Here is a 23,290-nt window from a genome sequence, read left to right as displayed (position 1 = left end):
CGTGCGCATCACCTAAATGTATGGTCACTATGACAATTCATATATCATTTCGAAGCCCCGGACATTAGCTTTCCAACGCAACTAAAACCACCTCATTTGGACCTCTGTAGCTCATGTTATGATCGATTGAGTGCGAAGAGGTCAGGGTTGACAGCATTAGCAATTCCTTCAATTTCTTGTATTCTTTCTAGTTTTGCATGCTTCCTTTTCATCCTCTAAGCCATTTCTGCCTGTAATCTCTGAAAATACTTAACACACATATCAAGGCATCGAATGGTAATAAGAGAGAATTTTAAATTAGCTAAATTAAGACCAAAGAAACATGTTTCCAATCATAGCACAAAATCAGGAAGGAAAATGTAAAACATGCGATTTCTATGAATAAGTGTGAGATTAATGGATAAAATCCACTCAATTAAGCACAAGATGTACCACGAAATAGTGGTGTATCAAGCAGCTACCAGTTGTCCATGGTGTTTGTAAATAGCCACACCTACACCTCCGTTGTGTCCGTCAACCACTGTAGCATCAACATTCATTTTGAAAAATCCCAGCAGTGGCACTATCCAACTAGAGCAACTTTGGCTTCCCGATGACAGAGAATGCAGCGCCGTAGGATAGGGTGCATTCGCAGCGATAAATTTCACATAGTCCTACTGCGCGTTCTGGGCCATTAATTCAGGAGACATATATTCATCTTCAAGAAGTAATTTATTTCTTCTGATCTAAATGGCATGAAGACAGCAAAGTAATAAACTCGTCTTGACTCTTTCGATATTGTTGATGATGTATTGGAACCATTGTTGTAGGGAGGATGATGGCTCAATTTCTGATCGGATCGTGAATGGGAAGCGAACTAGAATCGCTAAGTCCATTCTTACTCTTTGAACAGGTGAAGCTCCGATTCCTCTTTTTCCATGCATCAGCAACATAATGTGAAACACTTAACTCCTTTCCTCTGCAGGTTAAGCTTCGTGGGAAGTGATTGTTGAAGTAGTAGCCAAATGAAGTTGAAGGTCCAAGGTGGTGCTTTTGTCTTCCAATGAAGGGCTCCTGATGTGGTGGGGTCACTATTTTGGAAAATGGTCACAGATTGTGCCAATATCAAATGGTGGTATGCTTGTTTGACTTGATAAATTCCAAATTTGCTATTCTTCCAGTGAAAAACTATCTTTGTTTTCTTGAATATCAATTGGTAGAGCTAGAATTTGGGTAGTTTCAAAAGGTAGAAAGATACCCCTTATGAGATTCTGGTTCCATGTTTTGTCTGTTTGATTAATTAAACTATCAACAATAGCGTCGGGATAAAAAATTTGATAAATTGCTCCATACTTAGAAATCATTTTGGTTAGGCAGACATGGATCTTTTCATATTTTGATTGATTGTCTTGTTCCTACTCTCCAAAGACCCCCCTATTCAAGGACCCATTTGGCTCCCTATATACTTCTCTAAGTATAACTAGGATTGTAGCCAAGAGCTGCATCAGTGAACTATTTTCGTCGGTAATACTTGGCCTATTGCATTATTACTACTATAGAAGTTAGTTTGTTAAGAAGCCTCCAACCTTGTTTGACCAAGAGTGCCTAATTAAAAGCCTCAAAACTTTTGAAACCTAAGCATCTACTCTCCTTTGATCTGATCATTTTGTTCAAAGCTATCCAGTGAATTTTCTGTTCTCCATTGTAGCTTCCCCAATAAAACCTATAAATCAGCTCTCCAAGTGATTACATAAGCTTTTTGGTAGCTGAAAACAACCCTAATATAAGAAGGTATCGATTGGGCCACTGATTTTATTAGTACCTTTTTGTCGACTTTAGATAGAGTATGCTCTTTCCATTCTTTTAGCTTCTTCTAGACTCTTTCCTAGACAAATTCAAAAACCAATTTCTTGGAATGACCTACAAGAGTTGGTAGTCCCGATATTTTGAGTGAATCTTTACTGTCTTAATATTTAGCCAATCTTAAATAAACATTTTTTTGGTAGAAGAAATATTTCGGCTAAAGAAAATTTTATATTTGTCCAAATTGATTTTCTAAAGCTTCTTGTAGGCTTTGAGAATTTCTATCATTGCTTCAATGTTCTGGTCATTAGATCTTAAGAAAATTATGCTATCATCTGTAAAAAATAGATGCGTGATTTTTAATGCCTCTAATTGTGAGTCTTTTCTCTTTGTAATAGACCCGAGAAAACTTCAACACAAAAGAATAAAGAGGTATGAGAATATAAGATCCCCTTGTCGAATATTTCTCGATGGCCGAAATTCCCTTGAAGGAACTCCATTAATAAGGATTTGAAAAGAAACTGTATCAATACATGTTTCAATTAAATCTATATCCATCTCGTAGGGAGTCCCATATGTTTCAATACTGCTAGGAGGATCGACCATTTAATTCAATCATAGGCCTTCGTCATGTTCGATCGGTTTCACTCCCATAAATCTTTTATTTCCCGCTTGCTTTTTCCTCATGTGGTGGAATATCTCATACGCCACTAACCCGTTATCTGTGATCAGCCTTCTCGAAACAATTTCGAAAAGAATAAGTTTTAATCTATTGGTTCCCATGAATATAGACATTAAAATATGAAATAAAGGAGATGTTAAGATTCAGATTACAACTGCACTAAAAGCAAAGAGATTTAGGTTGTGAGAACTTGGGATTGATCCAACATACCGTGATGATCTCGCACGATCAGTAAACCCAATTAGACATAGATCAAAGCTTCCGCATTCAGAAAAAAACAAGTTATGAATTAGGTATGCATTTAGACTTTTTTTTTCTTCAGATACTTTATTTATCCAAATCTTTCACCATTCAAATAAAATAAACTAATTTATATCTGAAATTATTCAAAATATATAAAAATGAAATATCACTTCAAAATTTAACTTTAAATCATATATTTTTAATATTTTTTATGAATTATTTATACTTTATAATATTTTATTATATTATTAAGTAATATTAACCATTAATTAAGACATATTTTATGCTGAATAATGCAATTATCAATGCTGATGATTATCTAATGCACGATGTAGAAGACATGCAGTTTTGTTAGTAACAATCATAATTCAACTTGCACAAGTTGATCCTAATCCATCTTAAGCATTAATAAAGACTAGAAGCAAGAAAAATTAAGTAGAAAAAACAGCTTGAATAAAAGTCAAATTTGAGTTGCAAACTTTAGTACTTCATATACTTGTGATGAAATGGAGCCATATTTTTTGTTGATATGTAGCATCTTTGGGTCCAGAATATATATTATACTATACTATACCATGAAGTCATCAAAGTTTCATCTATCATTTCTTAAACTTTATGTTACGCCCTTTAGTTTATTGTTTAAAGCTTGATTAAATATAAGACCAAAGCAACTTCGTGGTACTTTGACAAACATATTATAAAACATCCCCTCCAACGTGGTTATATGCTTGGTCGCTGTTGGTCTCCAACATATAATATTTAATTAAATTGAACACAAAATTAAGTTTTCTGTTGGAAATTAAATATTAATTAAATTCAACTGCCTTATATTGCAATATATTATTTTTCAGAAGTTTACATCAAATGGGTGCAAGCATTCGGATAAAATGGTACTTAAATTCCACACACGACTAAGTCACAGTTTCATTCCTTTATTCAAGAGGTGGAATCTTTCCTCCAACAACCCTTCAGGTGTCGTATATATACCATGTACATGTATGTTCTTATCGGCTAAGTTCAATCATTCGCTTCTATTAAGATAATGTTATGTTACTGATTGACAATTGTTTACAATATTTTGCACGACTCTTTTTATTACTATTATGTATTGAACATCCAAAATGGTTCTTTTTCTATCATAGCTGCTTAAAATATTTTAGGATGTTGTAAAAAATCAGGAAATTTCTAATTTGGTATTTAATTACCTTTCATTTTCTTTTTTTTTTTTATTTTTTTTGTACCTTTTAATTAATTTGCTATTTTAGCTACAAATACTTTAATTTATTGATAATCTCATAATTTCTTTAAGAATTATTCTCCACGTTCAAGTGTTTTTCCAATACAAATTTTTACAAGTAATTTATATTTATATGTTTCGTATCGTTTCTTCATCTTTTTCGTTATTGTTGTCATCAACACTACCTCTTCCTCCTCCTCCTCCTCCTCCTCTTTCTCCTTCTTTTTTGGTTGGAATTTCTTTTTTTTCTCTCTTTTTCCTCCATCAACAATTATCTCGTTGTTGAAGATAATGAATAATTCATATTCAAATTGTCAATTGAATCATAACGAAATTGATTATTGTTTTGAATCCAATCAAGTGGTTGATGTGTAGTTCAATTCAGAAGAAAAAATGTAGCATTAGAGGAAATATTTTTCTGTATTTGCAGTAAATTCGGGTGTAACACGAAGATATTTGGGTGTATTTTTATTCTGATAAGTTCTGCATAATTCAAAACTTTTCCTCTTTCTCATTTTCATCTTCTGTTGTTTTTTTCTTATTCATTTTTTCCTTTTTGTTTTATCTTCTCAAGTTTCTTTTTATTTTACTCTATTAACAAGAATAAAAACAAAAAAAATCAAACAAAGAAGAAGAAACACATAATACTATAAAATTACTTAGAAGAGAATGAACTTACATTCATTTAACTAAAAGAAAGAAAGAAATAAGGAAAAAAAAGGAAAAAAATGCAGCATTAGAAAAAATATTTTTCTGTATTTGTAGCAAATATAGGTGTAACACAAAAATATTCTGGTGTAAAATAAAGATATTTGGATGTATTTTTATTTTAATAAGTTCTGCATAATTCAAAACTCTTCATCTTCCTCCTCATTTTCTACTACTTCTTTTTTTTCTTTCATCACCATCACCATCTTTTTCTTCTTTTTTTTTTCTTATTCATCTTTTTCTTTTTGTTTTTACCTTCTCAAGTTTCTTCTTGTTTTACTCTCTTAATAAGAATAAAAATAAAAAAATCAAACAAAGAAGAAGAAGAAATACATAATATTGTAAAATTACTTGGAAGAGGATGAACTTACATTCATTTAACTAAAAGAAAGAAAGAAATAAGAAAAAAAGAAAAAAATGCAGCATTAGAGAAAATATTTTTCTGTATTTGCAGCAAATTTGGATGTAACACGAAGATATTCGGGTGTATTTTTATTTTGATAAATTCTGCATAATTCAAAACTCTTTCTTCTTCCTCCTTCTCATCTTCTGCTGCTTCTTCTTTTTCATCTTCTTATTTCATATTCTCATAATTTATTTTGGAGGAAAAAATCAAATAAAAAATAAAAACTACATAATGTTATAAAATCAATAGAAAGAGAAGGAAGAAAAAATACAACAACAACAATAGTAAAAAATGACGATGAAGATAAAATACGTGAAGAAAAAAGAGAAAAAATATAAAGAAAAAGGAGAAGAAGAAAGAAGAGGAGGAGGAGGAGGAACACAAAGCGTGCTACAAAAATCATTGAGTAGCGTGCGTGTTGACACATTTATATGGATAAGCGTCCTTTTTATTAGGTTTAGTCTAATTTATATGACTTGTAAACCAAAATAACTTATATGTGTAATATTTTTTTTTTTTTTATCAAAGATACAGAGATGTCAAGGTTTTGAACAGCTCAATGGATTACCTATACCGAGAGAAGAACACAAAGAGCTTCTCGGAATTTTCTTTTTCCTGTTTATTAATTTGAGGTGGGGATTATACGAGGAAAAAAAACTAGTAATTATGAAATAAAATATTGTCACGTTTTTTTTAAAATTACGTGATAACAAAATTTTTTTAATTATATAAACACGTAATAATTTAGTTAATGTTAGTAATTAATTTTAATATATAAATAATATTTTTTATTTTAAATATATCATTCATTCAACACTATATCTTTTGTATCTAAGGGTATTTGACAAAATAAAAAAAATATTTCTCTAAATATACTTAAATATATTTAAATACGTAGCATATATTTTAGATCTAAATATCAAACACTTTATATAAAAAGTTGTCTATCAAACTTGTCTCTTTTTTATTTCTAAAAAATTTAATATCAATCTAAAATTGTTTGTATATTTTCCATTATCGGTAAATTTGGTCTAGTTTATTTTCATTATAAATTATTGTGATTCAATAGCTAAATAGAGGAAATATATATCATTTAAAAAAAATTAATTATTCTATTAATTTTTAGAGGTCTACTATACATATAAATTTTTTTGGCTTACAAGTCTTACAAGTTGGCACAAGCTCAACAAAACACACGCATTACACTCCCACATTCAAGAGTAAATAAACGCACGTTATTCAACTACTTTCTGTTTCCAAAGCGCGCTACTCACCATGCATTATGAACGACTCTTCTCCTTTCTCTATGAAAACGAGTTTCTTGTCAAATTTGAAGATAATGGAACTTAAGAAATACACCCAAACGATTACAAAAATACACCCAAAGGATTACAAAACTACACCCAAAGGAAATACACCCAAAATTCGTTGAAGTACACCTTATGCATAATTCAGAACTCTTTCTCTTTCTCCTCCTCATCTTCTGCTACTACTTCTTCTTTAAAAACGATTTCAGAACTTAATGTAAAAAAACAATGAAAATCGAGAATAACGAAACAAAAACGGAGAGAAAAGCACGTAAATGGAGAAGGAGAAAGAGAAGGCAAGAAACGAAAGAAAAGAAGGAGAAGAAAAGGAAGAAGAAGAAGAACGTACAACAAGAAGAAGAATAAGGTGCAGTGAAAACGTGTAGTAACGATTCGAAGTGCATTAATACAAATGACTTGTAAAGACTTGTATAAAAAAACGCTTGTACGTGGAGAATATCCCTATTTTTTATAGTTTTACAGAATTTTTAATTAAGTCTTTATATTTTTTTATTTAGGTTTCTATACCGTTTTTAATTTTATAATTAAATTTTTTCTAATATAAAAAATATTAGAATTAACTAAATATTTTTTTGTAAATTGAAAATATTTATAATTAAAAATCTAATTAGGTCTTTGACTATTTATTTTTTTTTAAAAAATATTCTATTAATTTTAATATTTTTTATATAAAAATGACTTAAGTATAAAATTAAAAATAATTGAAAAAAAATATACAAATCTAATTATAAATTTGTGGAACTATATGATTCCACAGAGTAATTGAACCTTTACAACATATCATCAATAGAATTTTGTGCCATCCGTCTTAACTCTTAACTCTCAGTCTCTATATCGATGAGCTGATTTGTTCAAACTAACATGTAACAGGAAATTTGTACTAAAATTAACTCCTTAAAATATTGAGTCGTTGGTAGTTGGTACAATCAATATATATTGGCATGGTGTTTGCTTTAACTTTTCATTTAAACTTAAGCTTTGAACCAATTAAAAGGCCATAACGCAATGGAGTTATTACGGCATCTTGCTTTGTCACTACACTTTCTTCTCTTTTTTCATCACTCACTCTTCTCATCATTCCCACTCACAAACTGCTTATCTATGAATCATTCAACCACTAATGTGTGTCATGAAGATGAAAGCAACGCCTTATTGAAGTTTAAGGAAAGCTTTGTGATCAGTAAGTCTGCTTCTCAAAATCCATTCAGTTATCCTAAAACTGCTTCTTGGATTCCAACTACAGATTGCTGCTCATCATGGCATGGCGTCGAATGCGACGATCTCACAGGTCATGTGACTGGCATTGATCTTAGTAGCAGCCAGCTTTATGGTTCCATGGATGGCAATTGCACTCTTTTCTCACTTGTGCATCTTCGAAGTCTTGATCTTTCGGACAACAACTTCAATCACTCTCAAGTTCCAGCTAGGATAGGTTATCTTTCACGGCTAAGGCATCTGAATCTTTCTCATGCCTCTGAAACCACATTCTCTGGCGAAGTCCCACATGAAGTTTCACTGCTGCCCAACTTGTTGTCCCTTGATCTCCGCAGCTATATTGGTGTGGATAATCCCCATGATCCAATCAACCATTTAAGACTCAAGACAACCACACTAAGATCCTTAATTCAAAACTCAACTAGACTCAAAGAACTCCATCTCTCTTTTGTGACTATATCATCATTTGTACCAAATATACTCACAAATCTTACACATCTGGAGCAACTATCCCTTTCTTATTGTGAACTATATGGTGAATTTCCAATTGGGGTGTTCCATCTTCCAAAATTAAGAGTTTTGAATTTAGAGTACAACAATAACCTCACTGGTATGTTGCCTGATTTTCACTCAAGTTCACTCATCAGCTTATTGAATCTCAGAGGAACAAGTTTCCATGGTTCTTTACCAGCATCCATTGGAAATCTTAATTCCTTGTATTGGTTCTCAATTTCAGAATGCAGATTTTATGGTTCTATTCCTTCTTCAATAGGGAACCTCACTCAGCTTGAGTATTTTATGCTTGGATACAATAAAATAAGCGGTGAAATTCCATATTCTATAGGGAACTTAACCAATTTAGCACACTTGAGTCTTTTTGAAAATAACCTTTCTGGTGAAATTCCTCGTTCTCTCTTTGGCCTAGAGAGCCTTGAAACTCTTGTTCTAGGGAATAATTTGTTGAAGGGACAAGTAGAGCTTGAGATGTTTCTAAAGCTGAAAGTGCTAACTGATCTAGATATATCATCCAATAATTTGGTTTTGACCACTAGGAAAAGTTCTTCCAATGTAACCCTTCCTCCAATTCAAGCATTGGATTTGGATTCTTGCAACCTAAGTGGTGAAATCCCATCATGGATAATGAACCTAACCGCTTTATTTTACTTGAGTCTTCAGCAAAATAACCTGCAAGGTGAAATCCCTCTCTCTCTGTTTAGACTAGAGAATCTTGAATCTCTTTCTTTAAGCAACAATTTGTTGGAAGGTCAGATAGATCTTAAAATGTTTCTAAATCTCAAAAGTCTTAATTTTCTTACCTTAGGACACAACAACTTATCTCTGCTCAGTGGAACATTTTCCATCAATAATGCAACCCTTCCTCCATTAGAAGTACTAGATTTGGTATCATGCAATGTAGGTGAGTTTCCAGTTGTTATTTTCGAGCTGGATGCACTATCTTATCTAGATGTGTTATATAATGATGTTAAGTCTTTACCTAATTGGATATGCAATCTAAAATTACTTGTCTATCTTGATTTGTCCTACAACAACTTAAGCAGCGATATTCCTTCATGCATAGGAAACTTTAGCCAATCTCTTCAAGCTTTAATGCTACAAGGAAACAAATTGGTTGGCCGTATTCCTCAAACATATACAATTGGAAGTGGCTTTAAGATGATTGATTTAAGTGAAAACAATTTGCAGGGTCAGTTACCAAGAGCTTTGGTCAATTGTAGAATGTTAGAGTATCTTAATGTGGGTCACAACCAAATTAATGATTCATTTCCATTTTGGTTGAGCACTCTTCCTGAGTTGAAAGTTATCTCTCTGCGCCATAATGAATTTTATGGACCCATCATATGCCCAAAGCCATGCACATTTTCTAAGCTTCACATCCTTGATTTTTCTCACAACAAATTCTCCGGAATTTTGACTCCAGAAATGATCAAGAGTTGGAAATCCATGATGATGTCCAATGCAAGTCAATTGGCATATGAGAATAATGTTATAAAGTTCAGTGGAAAATCTTGGTCTATTTACATTGATTATGCGTTCACAATGTCTAACAAAGGGATTGTGATGACTTATAATGAACTTCAGCACCTCTACTACATGGTAGCCATTGATCTTTCAAGCAACAGAATTTCTGGAATAATTCCGGATGTCATGGGTGAGTTGAAAAGTCTTGTCTTTCTCAACTTGTCAAATAACATGCTTTCGGGAAACATTCCTTCTTCATTACGAAAGCTTTCGAACCTTGAAGCATTGGACTTTTCTCTCAACAACTTATCAGGAAAAATTCCTCGGCAATTATTAGAACTCAACTTTTTAGAGTTCTTTAATGTGTCTTTCAATAAACTTTCAGGTCCAATACCAGAAAACGGACAATTTTCCACCTTCGAAGAAAACTCATTTGAGGGAAATCAAGGGTTGTGTGGGATTCAATTGTTGAGAAACTGTGAAGATCAAGGTATAGCTTCAATGCCTCAATCTGATGGAGATCAAGATTCAGGATCCTTGCTTCAGTTTGATTGGAAAATAATTATAATTGGATATGTAGGAGGACTAGTTGCTGGACTTTCTCTTGGAAATGCTTTTGGTCCGAATGTCCTTGAATGGCTAAGGAGTAACTTTAAGTGAAGAAATCTTGTCTTTCGATTATATAGGTGTGTAGTGTGTAGTCTAGCAGTTTACATTTGTCACTGTTTCCTTAGCGATTTTCAAAATAAAGAAACAAGGATAACTGCTAAGCATATGTAATGCCACTAATGCGTTTTGATTGCATATGGATTTAATTTTCATAGACGGATACTCAAAATCATTATATGTTTTATGAATTATTTTATTAGGGAGCTATAATTATTTTTCTTTATTTATCATAGTAAAACATAAGAAATAGAAAAACAGCCCAACAGATATATTTTTATCTCAATGATTTATTTTTAGGGTAAATACTAAAAAAAAAAGTATGAGGAGCCAATGTATCTTTAATACAATGTGTACAATAGGGATTAAATTAAAATTAGAATTAAATTAGAAGCAATTAATTAATTTTGAGTAGTTTTTAATTTAAAATTTGAATCAAATCATGATTCCTGTTCGTTATGGAATCAAATTAGGATTACCTCCCTCTCTCAATACAGTGTGAACTTCTTCTTTCACTCTCTCCTCGAAGTAAAAACTGGTACAGTGCCGCTAAGGTTACCAGCCGCCGTCAGACATCGTGCCGACACTCTTTCGACTGGCGACGTCGTCCGCATAAGCCACCCTATGTAGGGAGGATGCGCATATTGTGTGAGTCGAGTTCACGGTACCACAGCAACCCAGACGTCCAGCGCCTCCGTCGCGGCCGGTTTGTGCCTTCTTTCCATTGCCGGATGTTCACTTTCTCTGTGAACGTGGATAATTATTCTTGGGTACTTACTTGTAGACGATGATAGCTGGTTATGATTTATCTGACTATCACGGTTTCAAAATGTTTTTTTACATGGTCATTTGATTGGTAGCTAGTCATTTTATAAAGTAATTATGTTGTTATTTATACACGTTCACATTGGATGTTCGTTCTTGTATGATTTTAGATGTTCACTTTCTCAGTTTTCATGGATGTTTATTCTTCGAGTAATTCAACAAGACCTAGGCAGCAGGCTGGCACTGACAGTTGCAGGACACGGATGTTCGGCCGCGTGAGGAGTGACGGAGGTTCTTTCAGCGAGGGCGTTGGCGCGAGGAGGCGGAGTGCGACAGTTCCGGTCGGCAGGAACGAAGGCTACACGTCGCACAAAAACAGAGCGGTGGGATGCAGGTTGCTGCGCACACAGTGGGACGGCGAAGAAAGGGAGGTTTTTCTGTAGAACAAACAATGGGATTTTTTGGAGGGTAGAGTAACCGTGGGTGATGAAGAGTTAATGTGAAAGAATTTGGGGTAAATTGGAGGTACATATCACAACACTAAACAAACAACTAAAAATTAGAGATAATAATGTTTAATTTACATTATTAATATATATTTTGGACCAAATAAATAATTCATTATACATATTATATAGATACTTTATTATCTTTCTATAAGGGCTCATATTAAAAATTAATTGTTAGATGAAGCCACATAATTTGAAGAGATTAAATTTGAAGTGGTTCTCATTGATTGAAATCAGATATAGAGTATGTTCGTTCGAAGCGAAGAAAAGATATAAGGGTTGTTAGATTTGCGTATTGCTAAATTTTTCTTTCCAATGGGATGATGGAATCATGCAATACAAAACCAATTCGTTAATGGTTAACCATTGATTTGCATATTGTTTAATGTTCCTAAACAGGTGGCAACAAAAATTGCATCTTTGCAATCAAGATTTTTCTAGGGTAAGCCTGATGGAAGTAGAGGCCTACCAACAATAAAATGGAAAATGAATTAAAGACCAAAAAATCATGGAGGGTTAGAGGTGGGTGATGTTATAAAATACAGAGCACTCATTTTTAGGTGGCGGTGATGTTTTGACAGGAAGAATTGCCTTCTTTAAAATAGAATGGTGTGTTTTTTTGTGTCTTGTTTTATTTTTATTGAGTGACTATAATTATAGTTATAATCTTTTTGTTTTATAATTATTTAATATAAGTTTGTCATTATTTTTGTCTTTATAGTTTAATATGATTATTTTTTATATTAGTATCACTAGATTAACTTAAAATTTTTAACTAGTAATAATTTTAATGAAAATTAGTTATTCATTTTTTTTATAAATTAGTTTATATAAAAATTTTATTTTTAAAAAATTTCGTAAAATTTGAATATCAATGATTAATATAATTTAAATAAAACTCAAATCTAGTTTAAAAATATTAGGTGTTACACATGTTGCATTACTTATTATTATTATTATTTTTGTGGTTATTATTATTAGTTTATTATATTACTTAAATTGGCATAACACAATATCATACTCTATTAATTATGCTAAAAATAAATATATAAGACGAACTATCAACTGTTAAAAAGACAAGAAGTTTTGGTTGGTCATAGTTTTTGTTTTGTTGTCATAATGTTATGAGACACATCAAAAAATGAAAATTTTTTACAAAGACCTTTTATATGTGAGACAAGCAGATGAAGAAAAATAAAAAATAAAGATATTATATATACATATTTACATTACATTAAAATAATTTTTTATATAATTATGATAGCCACAATATTTTACGTGACTAATGGAAACCAACATAAATAAAAAATTATCATATCTAACTGAGAATTTTAAATTCTCACTATATCTCCCATTAAAACAATAAAAACTCATTAAATAGAATAACTAAAGACAAAGGAAGGTTCTCGAGAAGAAAAGAATTAGCTGCTAGGATAGCTTCTGCTGTGGTTTCTTTTCTTTAAAAAATTCATAAGTTTTGGGATTTCTAAATTTCAAAACAAAGAGCAGTAAAAAGTACCAGTTAATTTTATAGTGTCTATAAATTTTTGTTTACATTTTGTCTAATTTATTTTTTATAATAAATTTAATTTTTTAAAATTTATTTATTTTTATATCTTTTAAATTAAATAATAACTTTTAACTCCTTTTAGTAAATAAACACCACCTTTTATATACTATAGCATTCACCAAAAAGTATTAATGGGTTCATCGTCAAGGTCACCATTGAACACGGAGTGCCACCAGCTAGCAAAATTAGAGTACTCACTTGATGTAAAAGCTCCAACAAAGGAGAAAGCGTTCCAAATAGTAGGAGCAGACGATATGTGTTTTAACTTTTAAACTTTTAAATATTCGTGATATAAAAAAATTAAATATTATTTAATAATTATTAAATTATTTTGATATATTTTTATTTTTATTTATTTAATTATTAAATTAGACTTTATATATTTTTGGATTTTAAAATTTTTTTTATTTTAACCTAATAAGAAGTTATAAATACTTTTTTAACTATTATAGTCACAATATTGAATAATTAGAGGTACCAAATCACTTTTTAATTTTGTGATAAAATTATGATATGGACAAGTGAGGTTGAATGAGTCACACTCTTGTTGCATCGAGAAATTGGGTAGAAAGTTGAAGAGTCCCTTCAATTTAATTCTCAAACTATGGCATGGACAAATTAGGTTGACGAGTTTCTTTCTTGTTATGTCAATAAATTGGGTAGAAAGTAAAGTTATTCTATTTGTATTCAATTTAATCTATCTTTTTTTTTCTATTTCAATTACAATTTATCTTTTTTATTCAATTTCAATTCTTATCTTGTTTATCTTTTTTTATATTATTTGGTATCAGAATTCAAGTATTAGAATAATCCTTATTAATCTATGGCGGTTTTTCTTGTATAAAAAAAAATAAAAAAAAGAGTCTAGTACACAACTAGAAAATGGATTAATACAGACAGATTTACAGACGGATTTAGTCTTTATTACAGACAGATTTTTGGTTACCGACAAAATTACTGACGAATTTTGTCCCTCTGTAAAAGTCCCATCGGAAATTATTTACCGACATATTTTTTTTCGTCGAAAAATTACAGACGGATTTTTAGCAGTTACCGACGGATTTTCCCTCTGTAAATTTTCTATCCATTTTCCAAAGGCGACGAACTTTCCGACGGATTTTCCGTCTGTAATTACAGACGGATTTTCAGATGGATTTTCCGTCTGTAATTACAGACGGATTTTCCGACGAATTTTTCGTCTGTAATTACAGATGGGTTTTTCGACGGATTTTCTGTCTGTAATTACAGACAGATTTTCTGATGGATTTTCCGACGGATTTTTTGTCTGTAATTTGAACTTTGGAAAATCATCCAACGTTCTGATTACAGACATAAAATCCGTCTGTAAATCCGTCAGTAAGGTAAAATAGAATTTTTTTTATTTTTCTAATTGCAAAATAAACTTGTTTTCATACAAAATAAATATAAATTTAATACAAATTTTCATCTAATTTGTATTCGAATATTTATAATATTTCAAAAAATAAATAAATTCATCGTATTATGAAGTACTATAAACAAGCAAGTCAACATAATTCAAAACATAAACAAAATGTATTGATCATCAACTATAATTCCTAGTATATTGTTCAACTATACTAAAACTATCAGCTATAGTCTTCAGTATCATCTTCATCCTCATCATCATCATAGTCCTCATCCGAAGACATTGAGGGTGGCGGCGGTGGTAGTAGAACTGCACTAAAACTACTTGACGCTCTAACCTTCTCATGGTAGCTAATCTTTCTTTTGTGACACATTTAACTTAGACAATAAGAGCTATATTTCTCACCGGAAGTGCTAGTTTCCACAACAGGACTTCTGGTTACCACAGGAGACGAATCAGGTGATTGTTTCTTCTTTTCAGCAGTAAAAACTTGAGAGAGAGCAGCTACTGCTGCTGCTCTGTGATCCTTGACTTCTTCCAGTTGTCTTAGGACTAGAACTTTTGGTTCCGAATAATGATTTAAATACATAGTTTAAAGCAGCCAAAGCTTCTGCTCTTTGTCTTGGTCCTCCTTGATTCAGCACATTCAATCTATCCTGTGACTGTGAGAGTAGAAAGTATTAGAAAGAAAGGCAAGTTCCAATGGAGTATGAAATCATCTTGATCTGTGACTTGATTTGGAGATGTTCAATTTAATTTAAAAACTATGATATATTTCCTTCATTTTTCTTTTTGGCAAATTTAATTTAAATACTATGATATTCTTTCCTCAATTTTCTTTTCGGCAAAGATGGAAAAACCTAAACCTGTACCTACCTAAATATAATTATTAAATTTACCACTAATAACAAAAGAAAAGATACCATATACAATATGCTTAAATGCTTCATCATTATCCTACACCCTCTTGTTAGGAGAACCTACTTTTGGTTGAATTTCATTGACTATAAAATAACAAAGAAAAACATAGTTTATACAATCTTAAACATGTTGCCATACCATACTGGATGTCATATCAGAAGATGAATTAAAGGCATTAGACAAGGCAGCCAAAGCTTCAGCTTTGTCTTGGTCCCCCTTGACTTGACCCATTAGACTTTTTCTGTCAACATATTCAGCAAGCATAGTTAAACAGATATTCATTGCACAATATATTTACTGTACAACATTAGAGTAATAAAAACAGCAAAACTTTTGTCATCAGAATTAATAACTCAGGTCTATACCTCTACAGCATGGCGAATCCCGAAGAGTAATGTCACCTTTTTCTGGAAAGAGTTCCCCTGAACCTGCATTGCATCAGAAAATAATCCATAAGGTGGCTCATTTTGAAACATGGACATGCACATGGATTACCTAATCAATTTCAGAAATCACACATATATCTGATATACTTCGGCTAAGTATATGTATTGATAGCATTATGTAGCACTATGCCAGCAAAAAAGTAATTGTCGGAGTCAAGTTGCTCATAGCTGATCCAAGAGTGTGAGAGTTGTAGCTTATGCCAGTGAAAACATAATTCTGCATCATAGTTCTGCTGTAATGTATATCTCAGCAACAAAAGGTATCATCACTGAATGAGAAATCAAAGATATAAGAACAATTCCCGAAAATATTATATTTTAGCTACTTTTGGGGCATACCCAACAAGGGCAAGGAGGAAGAATTTGCAAAGAAGCGAGAAAGGAAGAGGTGGTGTTGTAGTTTTGCAAAACAAAGGAAAGGAAGAGAATTAGGTAGAGATGGAATACAGTCCAATCACAAAGTTGGAGATCTGACAAGGAAGAAGACAAAAAAAGTTATGAATTAAGCCCTTGCTCTAATTTGTTAATCTTTTGTTAAATGAATAAAAATATAAATAGATGAACAAACTGCTTAGTGTTTGCTCTAAAGAATCTGTTCTTTTCCCCCAATCTTTAGAACATTTCTTAGGAGTTTAAAAAAGTGGCTTTATATTATAATATTAACTATTAACGAAAGATCTAATTTAATTACATAAGATGAACACTGAATCACTCGGTTTGTTAAGGCAGCCATAACATTATTTTACTGTTATCAACTGTCTATTACAAATACAAGACTTTACAATGCACAAAGTTAATATAAATTTGAAGTATAAACCATGGAGAACTCACTGTTCGAATAGCAGAGAATGTTTCTGATACACAATCAGCTATTGATGCTTGGGCCAACCCATATGCTTTGAAAACAGGAAATGTTGATCTCTTGCAGACAACTTCAGAGAACTAAAAGAATCAGCAGAAGAAAACACAAATTGACAAGCAACATGACTCAAAATTTCTATATATGATACTTTTATATTAATGTATTTCAAATTCAAGCTACAAGAATAAAGAAACGGGTTGACTATGCCCACACTTAATAATAATAAATCACAATACTCTTATATAATAATTAAAAAAGAATAAAAGGATGATGAAGATCAGAAGATAGAGATATGGATATACATACAGGAGTGTGGAGTCTTGATGAGCGGATAATTTATACGCTTTTTTGGCATTGTTTTTAGGTAGTTTTTAGTAGGATCTAGCTACTTTTAGGGATGTTTTTATTAGTTTTTATGCAAAATTTACATTTCTGGACTTTACTATGAGTTTGTGTGTTTTTCTGTGATTTCATGTATTTTCTGGCTGAAATTGAGGGACATGAGCAAAAGTCTAATAGGAGGCTGACAAAGGACTGCTGATGTTGTTGGATTCTGACTTTCCTGCACTCGAAATGGATTTTCTGAGTTACAGAACTCCAAATGGCGCGTTGTTAATGGCGTTGGAAAATAGACATCCAGAGCTTTCCAGCAAAATATAATAGTCCACACTTTATTCGAGTTAAGATGACGCAAACTGGTATTCAACGCTAGTTCCATGCTGCATTCTGAAGTAAAACGCCAGAAACACGTTACAAACCAGAGTTAAACGCCAAAAATACGTTACAACTTGGTGTTTAACTCCAGAAGAAGCCTCTACACGTGTAAAGCTCAAGCTCAGCCCAAGCACACACCAAAGTGGGCCCCGAAAGTGGATTTCTGCATTTAGACTTATTTCTGTAAACCCTAGTAACTAGTCTAGTATAAATAGGATATTTTACTATTGTATTAGACATCTTTGGATTATTTTTGGTTCACCTTATGATCCTTTAATCACATTTATGGGGGCTGGCCATTCGGCCATGCCTGGACCATCACTTATGTATTTTCAACGGTGGAGTTTCTACACACCATAGATTAAGGGTGTGGAGCTCTGCTATACCTCGAGTTTCAATGCAATTACTATTATTTTCTATTCAATTCAACTTATTCTTGTGCTAAGATATTCGTTACACGTCAACATGATGAATGTGATGATCCATGACACTCATCATCATTCTCACTTATGAACACGTAACTGACAACCACTTCCGTTCTACCTTAGACCGAGCATGTATCTCTTGGATTCCTTAATCAGAATCTTCGTGGTATAAGCTAGAACCCTTTGGCGGCCATTCTTGAGAATCCGAAAAGTCTAAACCTTGTCTGTGGTATTCCGAGTAGGATTCAGGGATTGAATTACTGTGACGAGCTTCAAACTCGCGATTGTTGGGCGTGGTGACAGATGCAAAAGAATCAATGGATTCTATTCCGACATGATCGAGAACCGACAGATGATTAGCCGTGCTGTAACAAGAGCATTTTGGACCATTTTCACTGAGAGGATGGGATGTAGCCATTGACAACGGTGATGCCCTACATACAGCTTGCCATGGAAAGGAGTAAGAAGAATTGGATGAAAGCAGCAGAAAAGCAGAGATTCAGAAGGAATACAGCATCTCCATACGCTTATCTGAAATTCCTACCAATGATTTACATAAGTATCTCTATCTTATTTTATGTTTTATTTATTATAAAATTCGAAACCTTTATAACCATTTGAATCCGTCTAACTGAGATTTACAAGATGACCATAGCTTGCTTGATACCAACAATCTCCGTGGGATTCGACCCTTACTCACGTAAGGTATTACTTGGACGACCCAGTGCACTTGCTGGTTAGTTGTGCGAAGTTGTGACAATGTGTGATTCACGTTTGAGAGCGCTACCAAGTTTTTAGCACCATTGTTGATGATCACAATTTCGTGCACCAAGTTTTTGGCGCCGTTGCCGGGGATTGTTCGAGTTTGGACAACTGACGGTTCATCTTGTTGCTCAGATTATGTAATTTTCTTTTCAAAAAGTTTTCAAAATTTTTTCAAAATTTTTTTTCTTTGTTTGCGTTTTTCAAAAAAAATTTCGAAAAATACAAAAAAATCATAAAATCATAAAAATAAAAAATATTTTGTGTTTCTTGTTTGAGTCTTGAGTCAATTTTTAAGTTTGGTGTCAATTGCATGTTTTAAAAACTTTTGCATTTTTCGAAAATTCATGCATGTATTCTTCATGATCTTCAAGTTGTTCTTGACAATTCTTCTTGTTTGATCTTCATATTTTCTTTTTTTGTGTTTTTTGTTGTTTTTCATATGCATTTTTGCATTCATAGTGTCTAAGTATGAAAAATTTCTAAGGTTGGTGTCTTGCATGTTTTTCTTTTCTTAAAAATTTTTCAAAAATAAGTCTTGATGTTCATCTTGATCTTCAAAGTGTTCTTGGTGTTCATCTTGACATTCATAGTGTTCTTGCATGCATCATGTGTTTTGATTCATAATTTTCATGTTGTGAGTCATTTTTGTTGTTTTTCTCTCTCCTCATTAAAAATTCAAAAATAAAATATATATATATCTTTTCCTTATTTTGCTCATAATTTACGAAAATTTGAGTTGACTTAGCCAAAAATTTTTAAAACTTAGCTATTTTTTATAAGTCAAGTCAAATTTTCAATTTTAAAAATCCTATCTTTTCAAAATCATTTTCAAAAATCAAATCTTTTTCATTTTTCTTTTATGATTTTTGAAAATTCGAAAATATTTTTCAAAATCTTTTCTTATCTTTATTTCAAAATTTTGAAAACTTTACTAACAATTAATGTGATTGATTCAAAAAATTGAAGTTTGTTACTTTCTTGTTAAGAAAGGTTCAATCTTTAAATTCTAGAATCATATCTTTTAGTTTCTTGTTAGTCAAGTAATCAAATTTTAATTTTAAAAATCAAATCTTTTTCAAAATATCTTTTTCAATCATATCTTTTCAAAATATCTTTTTTTAAAATTATATCTTTTTCAAAATTTTGATTTCAAAATATCTTTTCTAACTTCTTATCTTTTCAAAATTGATTTTCAAATCTTTTTTAACTAACTAATTGACTTTTTGTTTGTTTCTTATCTTTTTCAAAACCACCTAACTACTTTTTTCTCTCTAATTTTCAAAAATCATCTCCCTCTTTTTCAAAATTCTTTTAATTAACTAATTATTTCAAATTCTAATTTTGATTTTATTCCTTCTCTTAATTTTCGAATTTTAACTTTAATTCAAAATAAAAACAAAAATATTTTTCTTTTATTTTAAGTTAATTTTCGAAAACCCCTCTCTCTCATCTCTTTCTATTTATTCATTCATTTAATAACACTTCTCTTCATCTCAAGAATTTGAACTCACTCTTCCCCCTTATGTTTGGATTCTTACTTTTTCCCTCTTCTATTCTTTTATTCTTTTACTAACATAAAGGAATCTCTCTACTGTGGTAAAGAAGGATCCCTATTATTATTATTTTCTGTTCCCTTCTTTTTCATATGAGCAGGAGCGAGGACAAGAATATTCTTGTTGAAGCAGACCCTGAACCTGAAAGGACTCTGAAGAGGAAACTAAGAGAAGCTAAATTACAACAATCCAGAGACAACCTTATAGAAATTTTTGAAAAGGAAGAGGAGATGGCAGCCAAAAATAATAATGCAAGGAGGATGATTGGTGATTATACTACACCCACTTCTAAATTTGATGGAAGAAGCATCTCAATCCCTGCCATTGGAGCAAATAATTTTGAGCTGAAACCTCAACTAGTTGCTCTAATGCAACAGAACTGCAAGTTCCATGGACTTCCATCAGAGGATTCCTATCAGTTTTTGACTGAGTTCTTGCAGATCTGTGAGACTGTTAAGACTAATGGAGTAGATCCTGAAGTCTACAGGCTCAAGCTTTTCCCTTTTGCTATAAGAGACAGAGCTAGAACATGGTTGGACTCACAACCTAAAGATAGCCTGGACTCCTGGGATAAGCTGGTCACGGCCTTCTTGGCTAAGTTCTTTCCTCCTCAAAAGCTGAGCAAGCTTAGAGTGGATGTTCAGACCTTCAAACAGAAAGATGGTGAATCCCTCTATGAAGCTTGGGAAAGATATAAGCAGATGACTAAAAGGTGTCCTTCTGACATGATTTCAGAGTGAACCATTCTGGATATATTCTATTATGGTCTATCCAAGTTCTCTAAGATGTCACTGGAACATTCTGCAGGTGGATCCATTCACCTAAAGAAAACACCTGCAGACGCTCAAGAACTTATTGATATGGTTGCAAATAACCAATTTATGTACACTTCTAAGAGGAATTATGTGAATAATGGGACGCCTCAGAGGAAGGGAGTTCTTGAGATTGATGCTCTGAATGCCATATTGGCTCAGAACAAAATGTTAACTCAGCAAGTCAACATGATTTCTCAAAGTCTGAATGGATGGCAAAATGCATCCAACAGTACTAAAGAGGCATCTTCTGAAGAAGAAGCCTATGATCCTAAGAATCCTGCAATGGCAAAGGTAAATTACATGGGTGAACCTTATGGAAACACCTATAATTCCTCATGGAGAAATCATCCAAATTTTTCATGGAAGAATCAACAGAAGCCTCAACAAGGCTTTAACAATAGTGGAAGAAACAGGCTCAGCAATAGCAAGCCTTTTCCATCATCTTCTCAGCAACAGACAGAGAATTCTGAGCAGAGCTCCTCTAGCTTAGCAACATAGTCTCTGATTTGTTTAAGGCCACTTTAAGTTTCATGAGTGAAACAAGGTCATCCATAAAAAATTTGGAGGCACAAGTGGGCCAGCTGAGTAAGAAAATCACTGAAACTCCTCCTAATACTCTCCCAAGCAATACTGAAGAGAATCCAAAAAGAGAGTGCAAGGCCATTGACATAATCAAAATGGCCGAACCTAGAAAGGAAGGGGAGGACGTAAATCCCAATGAGGAAGACCTCATGGGACATCTCCCAGACAAGAAGGAGTTCTCTATTGAGGACCTAGAGGAATCTGAGGCTCATATAGAGACCATAGAGATTCTATTAAACCTCCTTCTGCCATTCATGAGCTCTGAAAACTATTCTTCCTCTGAAGAGGATGAAGATGTAACTGGAGAGCAAGTTGCTCAATATCTAGGAGCTATCATGAAGCTAAATGCCAAGTTGTTTGGTAATGAGACTTGGGAAGATGCACCTTCCTTGCTCATTAGTGAACTAGATACATGGGTTCAACAAACTTTACCTCAAAAGAAACAAGATCCTGGTAAATTCTTAATACCCTGTACCATAAACACCATGACCTTTGAGAAGGCTCTGTGTGACCTGGGGTCAGGCATAAATCTTATGCCACTCTTTGTAATGGAGAAGTTGGGGATCTTTGAGGTACAGGCTGCCATATTCTCATTAGAGATGGCAGACAAGTCAATAAGACAAGCTTATGGATTGGTAGAGGACGTGTTAGTAAAGGTTGAGAGCCTTTACATCCCTGCTGATTTCATAATCTTAGACACTAGGAAGGAGGAGGATAAATGCATCATCCTTGGAAGACCCTTCCTAGCCACGACAAAAGCTATGATTGATGTTGACAGAGGTGAATTAGTCCTTCAATTGAATGGGGACTACCTTGTGTTTAAGGCTCAAGGATCTTCCTCTGTAACCATGGAGAGGAAGCATGAAAAGCTTCTCTTAATACAGAGTCAAACAGAGCCCCCACAATCAAACTCTAAGTTTGGTGTTGGGAGGCCACAACCAAACTCTAAGTTTGGTGTTGAACCCCCACATTCAAACTCTAAGTTTGGTGTTGGGAGGTCCCAACAATGCTTTGAGGATTTGTAAGGCTCCATGAGAGCTCACTGTCAAGCTATTGACATTAAAGAAACGTTTATTGGGAGGCAACCCAATTTTTATTTATCAATATTTTTTATTGTTCTTTTATGTTTTATTAGGTTCATGATCATGTGGAGTCACAAAACAATTACTAAAATTAAAAACAGAATCAAAAACAGCAGAAGAAATAGCACACCCTAGAGGAAGAGCTTACTGGCGTTTAAACGCTAGTAAGGAGCATCTGGCTGGCGTTCAACACCAGAACAGAGCATGAATCTGGCGTTGAATGCCAGAAACAAGCAGCAGTCTGGTGTTCAAATGCCAGGATTGCACCCTGAGGAAAGCTGGCATTAAACGCCATAAACAAGCATGGAACTGGCGTTTAACGCCAGAAACATGCTGCAGATTGGCGTTGAACGCCCAAAACAAGCATAGAGCTAGCGTTAGATGCCAGAAACAAGCATCAATCTGGCGTTGAACGCCAGGATTGCATGCAGAGGGCATTTTACACACCTTATTGGTGCAGGAATGATAAATCCTTGACACCTCAGGATCACAGGATCACCTCAGGATCTGTGGACCCCACAGGATTCCCACCTATCTCAACTCACCTTCTCTCCTCTCTCACACCTTTTTATAACACTCTTCCCTAAAAACCCTTCACCAATCACCTCAATCTCTCTTCCCGATCACCTCTTCACCACTCACATCCA

General features: G+C 33.0%; 1 protein-coding gene, 1 long non-coding RNA gene and 1 other non-coding gene across 3 annotated transcripts; 2 read left to right on the top strand and 1 right to left on the bottom strand.

Moving 5' to 3' along the window:
* The first annotated feature begins 462 nt into the window (after positions 1 to 462).
* Positions 463 to 1,802, top strand: LOC112794361 (uncharacterized). Its single transcript, XR_003198833.3, has 3 exons — positions 463 to 706; positions 810 to 892; positions 965 to 1,802. It is a non-coding gene; the product is annotated as an uncharacterized lncRNA (long non-coding RNA).
* A 5,589-nt stretch (positions 1,803 to 7,391) lies between these two features.
* Positions 7,392 to 10,241, top strand: LOC112795102 (receptor-like protein 54). Its single transcript, XM_025837060.2, has one exon. It carries the CDS (start codon positions 7,392 to 7,394, stop codon positions 10,239 to 10,241), a length of 2,850 nt encoding a protein of 949 aa, XP_025692845.1.
* A 10,546-nt stretch (positions 10,242 to 20,787) lies between these two features.
* On the bottom strand, positions 20,788 to 20,896 carry LOC112798739 (small nucleolar RNA R71). Its single transcript, XR_003200336.1, has one exon. It is a non-coding gene; the product is annotated as a small nucleolar RNA R71 (small nucleolar RNA).
* Positions 20,897 to 23,290: the final 2,394 nt, after the last annotated feature.

This window comes from Arachis hypogaea, chromosome 4 (assembly GCF_003086295.3).
Source record: "Arachis hypogaea cultivar Tifrunner chromosome 4, arahy.Tifrunner.gnm2.J5K5, whole genome shotgun sequence".
In the NCBI taxonomy this organism is placed as follows: domain Eukaryota; kingdom Viridiplantae; phylum Streptophyta; class Magnoliopsida; order Fabales; family Fabaceae; genus Arachis; species Arachis hypogaea.
The sequence above is the reverse complement of the archived record's forward strand: the minus strand, read 5'-3'. Positions and strand labels throughout refer to the sequence as shown.

Excerpts from the sequence above, each read along its gene's own strand:
- LOC112795102 (XM_025837060.2), top strand. The coding sequence starts at position 7,392 with ATGGAGTTATTACGGCATCTTGCTTTGTCACTACACTTTCTTCTCTTT.